An 11,952-nucleotide genomic window follows, 5' to 3' on the forward strand; every position below is an offset into this window, starting at 1 on the left:
GTGTCAGGCAAATCCAACACCTTCCATGAAAACCCTGACATGATAAGCAAATCCAGCAGTATGTCACATAGCTCCGAATAAATCCTGACATTAAATTAACCAAAGTAATACGATCAACGAGTGAGCAAATGGAATACCACAGACTAACACAAGAACGCCTAAATGCATGTCATACGTTCCCACCGTGAAACAGACGCAGTTCCGAGGGGATAAATGAGAACAGAAGCCGAGAGCAGAGTCGTGTAAGCGAGAAGGCCCTAGGACATGGGACGGACACCCACGTCGCCAGCCGACCGCCAAGATCACCCCCAGCCCATGTTAAAAGATAGAGCCCTCCAGAAGAACAGTATAGATCTTACGATAACACTAAAAGGGCCACAACACCCGCAAGTTTTAGCGTGAGACTTTTTCGCGTCTCTGTTACGTTGCAAATGTTAAAAACATTGCCCCACCACGAAAAGTATAACGTTTCTCATTGGATGGACAGAATTTTTGTAGATGGAGCTTAAGGTTAACATTGAGACCCTGATTGGTCAGTTGAAAACACAGCCAGATAGCTTTTTTAAACCAACTTCGGTAAATTGTAGTAAAGAGAAGTTAGGAGAGAGTTGCTTCCGAGACGGCGAGCTGTGTGGAGCTGCGCCGCCCGCCGCCCCCTGACCCTGCCTAAACACCGACAAGGTAATGAACGCATGCGATGCCGCATTTTTGAGCGCATAAGGCTTCACTCAGAACTGCAGAAGTCTCATCTGTTACATCCTCTTTTTACGTAATACTAGTGTCGATCGTCAATTAAACCTCACGGTGTTCACGTTTGCTACTTGAAGTAAAAAATCTGAAACGCGATGATTTTTCTGTTATATAATTATTAAGAAACCACATCAGCCACTGTAATTTACGACAAGTTAGATAAGTAATTAAAGATAATTGAGGGTCACTGTAGACCATTTTGATAGTTTTCTCTTTTATGAAACTTAACTTAAATTTAGGTTATAGATGTGATATGGCATAGGTCATCCTTCGATACATTGTAGTACTTGGAAACCCATTCAGGGAATATTCGTTCAAATTTTTGTTGAACGCATTTGGTTTTTATCATCCTGTATTAAAATATTTCCTTTTATCAATAGTGCAATTTATAAACAATGTTTTGTGAGTAGAATAAAATTTCCAATGGTAAACTTAACTGCTTTTTCGACGTTATTTTACCAGCTAATTAAAAATAGGAAAGCCTTGAACCCCTTCCACTAAATTTAGTTAGTATTAAGATTCTTTTACAGGGAGTGCAGTGGAGCTGACGCTGAAATCATTAAGTATTTGATTATATCATCGCTAGTCTCACTGAACTCTTCTGAACTCTACATGTCATGTGTGGTCTGGCGTCTCTTTACCAGCAACAGGTCCCAGGTTCAAACTAGTCAATTCCCTAAAAAACACGCTCAGAGCGTCGTTGCGCGAAAGTGGTAGGGAGACACGACTTAGAACAAACAGACACCACACAGAATGTTAGAAACTCTTAATCAAGAGCAAAGAGCACTAAAGCGAGCTGACTTGTGTGGCCGGCCGTTGTGGCCGAGCGGTTCTAGGCGCTTCAGTCCGGAACCGCACGACTGCTACGGTCGCAGGTTCGAATCCTGCCTCGAGCATGGATGTCTTTGATGTCCTTAGGTTAGTTCGGTTTAAGTAGTTTTAAGTTCTAAGGGACTGATGACCTCAGATGTTAAGTCCCATTGTGCTCAGAGCCATTTGAACCATTTTTTTGACCTGAGTGGTGTGGTGGAAGAGGGGATTGGGGGGGGGGGGGGGGAGCGGAAGGAAGCAACTATTGTATATAAGTTTCGGGAAAGGTATGGGTGGAGAAAATGAAATACAATTTTTTACAAAGTAAGAATCAAAACTGTGTATATTAATCACCAAATATACTAATATTTCTACTTTATAATAGGTACCAGCCACGTTCAACGTATTTAATTGCAGGTGAATCGTTTGAGTTTCGTGCATACGATTTTGATCTCACGCAGTTAACGTACAGATACATGCGTATTCATTTCGTACATACATTTTTAATAGTTTTTCACTGTAGCTAGTAAAACTAGAAAAACCAGACAAGTGCGAGAAGGACTCGCGCTCTGAAGTTTCCGAACAAATTTATTTACGTGTGTAGATAGTTCATCAAAAGGTTTTGATAAGTGAGTCTGCGAGTATCAAAATATGTTACACATATGGCCGTATCATTTGACTGCATTGTCTTCAAATTATTTGCATAGCCAACGGACTGTAGGCCTTAGTATTTCGCATAAATTTCAACTTGATTCTTATAGCCATTACTGAGAAAAGAGGGTATTTACAGATGGGCGTATCTTTTGATCGCAGAGACTTTTCTACTTGCCGCCATGGTGGCCGAGCGGTTCTAGGCACTTCAGTCTAGAACCGCGCTACCGCTACGGTATCAGGTTCGAATCCTGCTTCGGGCATGGCTGTGTGTGATGTCCTTAGGTTAGTTGGGTTTAAGTAGTCCTAAGTTCTAGGGAACTGAAGACCTCAGATGTTAAGTCCCTTAGCGCTCAGAGCCATTTGAACCATTTGACTTTTCTAATTAACTTTTTCACAACGCCGAGGGACCATTGACCTTAGTATCTGGCATTAATTTCAAATTAATATCTTTAACCCGTCCATGAGAAAATGGAGACTTAACAGGCAAACGGACAACAAATGGCAAAAGAATATTTTTGTGTAATGTAATTACAAATTAACAATTCTTGGATTTTTTATTTACTTGTACTACGAAACCTTGCTTTTTGCCAAGTTTTACCATTCTAAGTCAACGGGAAGTACCCTATATATCTTGACGAGTCAGTTTGCAAGTTTCGAAATATGGAGACATAAATTATCGTACCTTTTGACTGCATTGACCTAGAAGGTTAAGTTTTTCGTGTTGTCAAAAGACCTTAAACCTTAGTACGCTACATAAATTTCAACCTGATATCTCTACCCGTTCCGGAGAAACAAAGGTGTTAACAGTCGGACAGACAGGAAATCGGACGGGACGACAAAGTGATGATATAAGGGTTCCCTTTTTCCCCACTGACGTACGGACTCCTACGAAACAACGGTAACTGAAGGAACAATGCTACACCAGGCTTATAGAATCCAGTGCCAACTGTTGTCTTCAGGTGTAATCGGAATACCGGCAAACGGTCGAATATTTTGACATTTCACGTCAAGTGGCTCTGCGTAAACTTTCTACTAATTTATAACCATTACAGGTTGTTGCCAAACTGATACTGAATTTATGCGTCTGCCTGTGTGGTAGGCGAGTATTTGCGTTCGATTTCGAAGCTTATTTTTCTGGAGGTTCGGGGGTATAGCTGTCTTCCCGTCTTCCCCGCTGCACACGCCCTTGTTAGGCACACTACTATGTATGCAGAACTCGTTAGTTTCTTTGCATGCACTTGAATTTTTCGAGCTTTGGATACTTTTTCTCGGATTTCTGAGTTCCTCCTTCCCCCATCTCATGTTTCATCCATCAGAGAGAAAAGATGCAATCGTTTCCAAAATACTACCGCAAGTTGGTTGCAATGTGCTTACCTACACTTCAGAGATAACGCGTGAGACAAGATGAGTAAAAACCAAGTACGCGGCATTGAGCAATCCTACGTGGCCTTATCTTGTCGCAGGAGTGCCGGAAGCCACCAAGTTTAATACTTTTAAAAAAGTTTTCTCGTTTTCTTTTGCTAATGATCCTCCGTTCCTCAATGATTACCTTCGCAAACGATGACACATGTTATTCGGAAACGATCAGTCCTAGTGTAAGTATTCTGATTTACAGTGTGTGATCAAAAGTATCCTGGCTGAAAATGACTTACAAGTTCGTGGCGCCCTCCATCGGTAATGCTGGAATTCAGTATGGTGTTGGTCCACCCTTAGCCTTGATGACAGCTTCCACTCTCACAAACATACGTTCCATCTGGTGCTGGAAGGTTTCTTGGAGAATGGCAGCCCATTCTTCACGGAATGTTGCACTGAGAAGAGGTATCGATGTCGGTCTGTGAGGCCTGGCACGAAGTCGGTGTTCCAAAGCGTCCCAAAGGTGTTCTATAGGATTCAGGTCAGGACTCTGTGCAGGCCAGACCGTTACAGGGATATTATTGTCGTGTAACCACTCCGCCACAGGCCGTGCATTATCGTGTTGAAAGATGCAATCGCATTGCTCTTCAATAGAGGGAAGCAAGAAGGTGCTTAAAACATCAATGTAGGCCTGTGCTACGATAGTGGCATGCAAAAGGACAAGAGGTGCAAGACCCCTCCATGATAAACACGACCACACCATAACACCACTGCCTCCGAATTCTACTGTTGGCACTACACACGCTTGCAAACGACGTTCACCGATCATTCGCCATGCACACACCCTGCCATCGGATCGCCACATTGTGTACCGTGATTCATCACTCCAAACAACGTTTTTCCCCTGTTCAATCGTCCAATGTTTACTCTCCTTGCAGCAAGCAATGCGTCGTTTGGCATTTACACACGTGATGTGTGGCTTAAGAACAGCCGCTCGACCATGAAATCCAAGTTTTCTCACCTCCCGTCTAACTGTCGTAGTACTTTCAGTGGATCCTCATGCAGTTTGGAATTCCTGTGTGATGGTCTGGATAGATGTCTGCCTATTACACAATACGACCCTTTTCAACTGTCGGCAGTCTCTGTCAGTCAACAGACGAGGTCGGCCTGTACGCTTTTGTGCTGTACGTATCCCTTCACGTTTCCATTTCACTATCACATCAGAAACAGTGGACCTAGGGATGTTTAGGAGTGTGGAAATCTCGTATACAGACGTATGACACAAGTGACACCCAATCACCTGACCACATTCGAAGTCCGTGAGTTCCGCGGAGCGAACACTCTGCTCTCACGCGACGTTTAATGACTACTGAGGTCGCTGATATGGAGTACCTGGCGATAGGTGGCAGCACAACGTACCTGCAAGAATGCTGTATTAGGTTACTTCCTCAGATCTGTGAAAAATCCGTAGCGTTCCATAGAGCGTTCCTCTATCATAGATTGTTGAGTTTAAATGTAGCAAGAAGATTGTGTTGTATATGGTTTTCGTCATCAACTGTTTTTCCTTCCTCGATCTAGAAAACAACGATACTGTATTTTTCACCGTCACAACCGTTGCATTTAGTTATAGTGACCACACTAGTACCATAGTCAGAGCATGAGATCTTTAGTATCTTCATGGAAAAACTGTTACATGAAATCTACCGTACGTATATGTATCAGTCATTACATTTCATGTCTTTTAAGTCTGTAGCACAATTCATAAAAATAATACAGTTAGATGAAGGAAGACATGTTATTATTACTACATAGTTCTTACAACACTGAAAAAAGAAAAACATTAGAAATAGGCAACGACATTGTAAGTACAACATTTTTAGCAAAGGATTCAATGAAAAATTAACTTTGTTGAGTGACAACTTCAGCTAAACATCCACAGAGCTTCATATGCAGCAGAAGCTTGTATTAAACGTTTACACATTTAATTGTTAGTAAGGCTGTTTATGGCGACAGGCTCTGTTCCACCTGTGCTAAAGGAAGATACTGAATTGTTTCAGATTAAATTCCGTACTCACTGCGTATTTTTGGTGTAAGTGTTTTAAGAGCAAAAGGCAATTGTTTAAAATTAGAACAGATGCAAGTCGAGTTTCAGTTCGTAACGTCAGATTTTACAATTTCCAAAGACAACTTCGATGTTTGACAGTAAATGCGTTCAATATTAAAGTCACAGGATTTTCATATACATGAAAATATTGTGTAAGACATAAATACAGGATATTTAAATCAGTTAAAGGACATTTTCGCGAGTGGCTGTGCAGTTGTTCTCTGCATATATTGCGTCGAAATACTTCGTAAGTTTACTGTTTTCCTGATCACTTAATCGTCGCGTCTTTCGACTCCGCAGATTGAAATCATAGACAAATCATGCAACTCAGATCACTGTAGATCATGTGAGAAGCAATAATACTTCCTCCTGTTGTGTTTCACGCTCAGTGAACGACGGTATCATTACTTCTCACTTGGATGAAGTAGGAGAAGAAACCGTCTTATTTATTCATCTCAAGGTGTTTGGACTGACTGTGTGTAAGGCCAAACGGAACTCCACTAACAAAATTTAGAAAGCTGTGCAGGGATACTTCCTTAGTATTCTGGTATAAGGTACCGGTGGTCTCATGTGGTTCATAACAGAGCAGTTGCGTTTCCTCTTATACCTTACGCCCGTTTGTTTTTATATCTCTGTTTAACTGGAAATATCTACGCACCAGTGCAAATGTCGGTTGAAGACTCCTCATATCTTGTTTGGATAGAAATTCATTCGAAGCCCGTCACGCTACTGCTGCTGACAACGGAAAAGCACACTTTACTCTTCGCCCTCAAACTTGGAATCTGCTCGGTTCTGCCTCGGATTTGTTTTTCGTGCAGGGTTAGTTGTACGTTAAGAGTCATGCACAGCACTACTGGATAGGTTTACTGAGGAGTAGTTGGACGATACCCAACTCGTACATGGCTCTACTTAAGGGAATCGAAGAGCAGCACAAAAACGCTGTGCAGAACTGTATGCAAAACACATCTCTCTTATATTATTAATATTATTATAGATGTCACCTTTGTTAAGTTAAAGATCTGGAATTATATCATCACATGATTAAATAGAGAGTAGCCAACTGGAACCACGCGCGACCGCTAAGGTCGCAGGTTCGAATCCTGTCTTGGGCATGGATGTGTGTGATGTCCTTAGGTTAGTTAGGTTTAATTAGTTCTAAGTTCTAGGGGACTGATGACCTCAGATGTTGAGTCCCATAGTGCTCAGAGCCATTTGAACCATTTGTAGCCAATTAGTTAGGAAATAAATCTAGAAAATATGCAAAAAACATACACTATCTGACCAGTTCCATCCGGGCACCTACTAGTGGACATCAATACGAGATTTGTCCAACCTCGGCTTTATAATGCCTTGAACTCTGCTGAGGACACTTTCAATGAGGCGCTTGAATATCGTCGGAGCAATGGTAGCCCATTCTTCCTCAAGAGTCGAAGCCAGTGCAGCTAGTGATGTTGAACGCTGGAGTCCGGAGCCAAGGCATGGGGAATCCTTGGCGACACGCGTGCCGTGTTCACACACTTACTTGACTCGACGGCAGCGCTCTTAGCGGCTAAAGTCAAACGCATAGCGTCCTTGACGTTAATGATTGTGGAATAACGCACCGAAATGCTTTATGACAGGGTGCATTGTCATAATGATTCAAAAAATCATCGTCTCCGAACTCTTCCACCGCGCTGGCAACTGGATACTGATCTTCCTTAGTTTGAACTCTTCCTCTGCTTTTTGCAGTACATAATGCTGTAAAATGTGTCACATCTGAATACAATAGTTTCTTATGCGTAATAAAGGAACTACAGCCTAACGAAGAAAAACACCCCTACGCCATACATAAGGCCACCTCCTTCTTGCTTGAGTGACTGCGCTGCACATGGCGGCAGGTGACATTTTCGGTTCACTCTCCAAGCCTCAGACCCTGCCATCGGAATGCCACCAAATATAGAGTGATTCGATGCAACTCGCTTCCTTTCATCGACTGTGCAGTGGTGTCGCTTTTTTCACCACATCAAGCGTCAGTTTGCGTTGACTACAGAAATGTGTGGCTTCTGAGAAGCTAACGACCATTGTACACCATTCTTTTTAACTTCCTAAACACACTCATTGTACTAGTTGGACTCTTTCTAGCATTTTGGAACTCTCGCCTGATTCCTGACGCTGATTTCATTAATTTTTTTGCAACCACCCTCCGCAATGCTCGACGGTCCCTGTCCCTCAGCACAGTCCATCTTTATTTAATTATGGTTGTTCCCTCATGTTTCCACGTGACACAATCACATCATCAACTGCCGAGTTTGGCAACTTTAGGAGGGTGTAAAAGACCTCTCATAAGTTCGTGGCTCAGGTATCATCCAGAAACTAGAGCACGTTGGAAGTAACTGAGACCTCTTAATCGACCCATTCCCCTTTTACTACTTTCCTACTGACAACACAATAGTCTCCACCTCCTTTTCTACTAGCGGGTCCACATATCGCGACATCTAGTGGTCAACTGCGTACTACACAGGGCTGCTCAGACACTTTTGATCAGAAAGTATATGTGAAGTGTTCGAGAAGTACTTCACTAATAGAACCCATTACGTTACCTTGGACGGAAAATGTTCCACAGAAGCGAAAGTAACACTGGGTGAGGGCACAGGAAGTGTATTAGAATGTCTAGCGTTCTCAGGTTAAATAAAGGATTTATCAGACAGGATCAGCAACACTATAAGGTTTTTCGCTCAAGATGGAGTTGTGTACAGGAAAGTAGCGCCGTTGGACGATCGTAGGGCATTGCAGGAAGACTTGCACAAAGTTTTCGCTTGGCGTAATGAATAAGGACTCTCTTTAATTGTAGATTAATTTAATGTAATATAATGCTTATTAGTATGACGAAAAGTCCACTTGAGCACGTCGAATTGCATAAGCAAATAAGGGTAATACTGGAAAGCTATATGAAATGGGACGATCACGTTAAACCAGGTTTTGTGAAAGCGAATAGAAACGACAGATGCACTGGTAGGATCCTAACACGTCTGTACAGGTACAGTGTACAGTGTAACAGAAATGATTGGGCAAGTTAAATGAGAATACTCGAAAGCAAGACGATGTAGTTCTCTCTAAACCTCGTTAGCTGAATTCGAAGAGTACTGTGCAACCATTACGCTACCACCATCGTGTATCTCGAGTTGCGGTCATGGGAATGAGATGAGAGAGGCATACAGAGAATCCTTCCCTCAACATGCGAGTGGAGTATAAAAGAAAATCGAGAATATTGGCGTGATGTGCTATCCACCATGCACCGTACAGTGACTTGCGGAGTATACAGTACGATTCCTTGACGATGTTAAAAGCGTTCACAGACGATTGATAAGGGTTAGTGTATCAGTTTGACGTAAGGGACCCTGATCCGCAAAAGACCGATCCGAAAGTTGTAAGCGAAAAACGTTTCTTCCTCCTCCCCGCTTAAATCCACCAACGTGCACAATGTTTATCAGAAACGTGTTATCAAGGTTTCCTGCAACATATCCCACTTGTTATTTGTCAGCAGATGTGGTTCCAACGTAATCGAGCCCCAACTCACTTTGGACTGAGGGTTCACGAACACCTGAAAAGTGGATAGGCAAAGGAGATACTGTTTCGTGGCCAGCGTAGTCACCTGATCGCACCGTACTTGATTTCTTCTTGTGTGGACCACGCGACAAGTCTCGTTTACGAGTTAACTATCCAGTCTGAACAGGATTTTCCGGCAAGGACTCTCGCTACCTGCCACACAGTTCAAACGACATCGGGAACATAACGATGAAAACTCTCAAAGCTTTTCAAATAAAGCAAACGTTATTAACGTTCTACAACTTTATTATTCATTCTGCATATGTATTTCTCGACGTAGTAGCCCAGGCGAAGACTTCACATAAACACCAAGGAGAGACGCGTTTGTTGATACCGTCAATGCAGAATGTTTGTCCTTTTTGACGAAGCCATAGCCCTACCTCTGCTTGTACCTCTTCATCGCTATCAAAGTGAAGTCCCCGAAGGTATTTTTAAACAGATGGAAATCGGATGTGGCCAAGCTGTCACTGTATGGAGGATGATCAATGACAGTGAACCGAAGGCGTCGGATTGTTGCAGACGTCGCAGCGTGGCCTGGCATTGTCAAGCTAAAAGAGAGGTTGCTCCATATGTGGACCAACTCTTAGAATTCGAAACTCGATTATATCACGCTGTTGCTCACACACCGACATGGTCACGAACACAGCGCCGTGTTACGCGCTGCAATTCGGAGCCCTAAAGCAGCAGAGGGTTGCAAATATGTAGGCATGAAGAATAAACATTTACAATAATGTTTGTTACAATTACTTATGAGCCGACCTCGGTGCCCACGCGGTTCTAGACGCTGCAGTCCGGAACCGCGCGACTGCTACGGTCGCAGGTTCGAATCGTGCCTCCGGCATGGATGTGTGTGATGCCCTTAGGTTAGTCAGGTTTAAGTAGTTCTAAGTTCTAGGGGACTGATGAGCTCAGATGTTAAGTCCCATAGTGCTCAGAGCCATTTTATGAACCAATTACTTATAATCTTCTCATCGGTTTAGCAGACGGAAAACGACAGCATCATTTGTAAACAATCTAAGAGGGCCGCTCAGATTGTCTGCTAAATCCCTAAATATAGATTATGAGCAGCAGAGGGCCTATAATACTTCCTTGGGCAGCGCCAGATATAATTTCTGTTTGATGGATTTCTGCCAATTATTACGAACTGTTTTGAAGAGATAAAGTCTTACCTGCAAAACAAGCTTTATTATTTTATATTTTGCCAATAACGAGCTTCGCCTTGTTTACGGGCTCTGCATATTGGTTTTCACAACAGGTGTCAACACATAGGCTGCAGTCCTTGCAAATGTCTTAGCAGGCAAACGCCGTTGTCAATACTTTAGGAACACTGCGTGGTGCCCTGATGTAAAATAGTGTGGAGTATACGGGAAGTCACGTTTAAAATGCTTGAAAGACCTCAAGAGGTAGCTGCACATGTTGAGTTTTAAGAGATATCGCACAGTGCCATGTTTACATTTTCTGATGCATCCCTGTGTGCCTGATCCAGCTTTAAGCGTCTCTTCCACTGCGCTTTATGCAAGGGCACTGCGCGAAGTCTCTTAAAACTCGACAAGGGCAAGTACCTACTGAGGTCTTTTATGTATTTTAGACCAACACTATTTTACATCAGGCAACCACGCAATGTTCTTAAAATATTGAGAACGGTATTTTCCTGCTGGCACATTTGCATGGACGGCAGCCTATGTGTTTAACACCTGCTGTGCCAGCCAATCTGACGACGCGTTAAACGATAAGAAACGCGTTATTGGCAAAATATAAAACGATAAAGCCTGTTTTACAGCCAAGACTGTTTGCCTCTTTGAAACGTTTATCACTGACTGCTGTATCGTCCCATCATGTAATGGAAAATGTTCTACCACGAGCTGTGATCTTTCCGACAGGAGAGTTACCCCCGCTTGAAATCAACCTTGTCGGCTTCGACGACCGACCATTTAGGAGGATTAAAAAAAGACTGATCCATAATCTTCAGATTGAAAATAACCTTCTTCCTCCAAAACCTGACCCTTTCATGCTCAGTGGTTTTTTCGTTAGAAGCGTTTCCTCGTAAATTGTTTTTTAGCACATGTTCTCCACCTCTGCTTACCTTGTGATTTCCTGGTGAGTCCTGATACAAAAGCATAATTCGCCGTACATCTCGTCCGCTGTCGCAGTCTTCTGCCCCCGCCCGTAGCCATTTGCTCTTGGGAGAGTGTCATGCGCCTGCAGGTCGGTAAGACGCGAGGCCAAACTTCTGAGCAGTGCGGCAGTGTAGATCATAGTCACCGTGAAGAAGCAATCCATATGCACGTTGATTAAGCCGACGAAGATTACGGATAGAGCCTGTAGCGCGTATGAGAGTTCATACAGGGGGTAAGCGTTCGCGTCCGTGAAAGGGAGTTGCTGCAGGGGTAGTATTCTAGCTTCCGGTGGGGCGGCGAGGGGTGCCGTCAACCAGATAGAGAGCAGGAAACAATTGTACAAGAGCAAGCCCCTCGCTATGCGAACGGCCCGTTTCTGGGCTGCCGGGAATATAGCCTCAAGCAACGGCCGCCCGTGAGCGGATTCCCTCTCGGCTGCCACTAACGCGTCCAGCCAACGTACCAGGCGACAGTACTTGCGCTCGTGACGCAGGAAGAATGTCACTTTAAGAACGCCTACTATGACTACCGAAACGTTGGACAGCGCCAGCGTGTAGGCCTCCATGTCGCCTCTTAGCG

General features: G+C 43.4%; 1 protein-coding gene across 1 annotated transcript in view; it reads right to left on the reverse strand.

Moving 5' to 3' along the window:
- The window catches only part of LOC126480675 (odorant receptor Or2-like), a 74,640-nt gene extending 62,915 nt beyond the window's left edge, over positions 1-11,725 (reverse strand). The window contains exon 1 of the mRNA XM_050103899.1: positions 11,340-11,725. Coding sequence (XP_049959856.1) covers positions 11,340-11,536 — 197 coding nt within the window. The 5' untranslated portion in view covers positions 11,537-11,725. The remainder of the gene's footprint in view (positions 1-11,339) is intronic.
- Positions 11,726-11,952: the final 227 nt, after the last annotated feature.

Source organism: Schistocerca serialis, chromosome 5, assembly GCF_023864345.2.
Source record: "Schistocerca serialis cubense isolate TAMUIC-IGC-003099 chromosome 5, iqSchSeri2.2, whole genome shotgun sequence".
NCBI classification, from domain to species: domain Eukaryota; kingdom Metazoa; phylum Arthropoda; class Insecta; order Orthoptera; family Acrididae; genus Schistocerca; species Schistocerca serialis.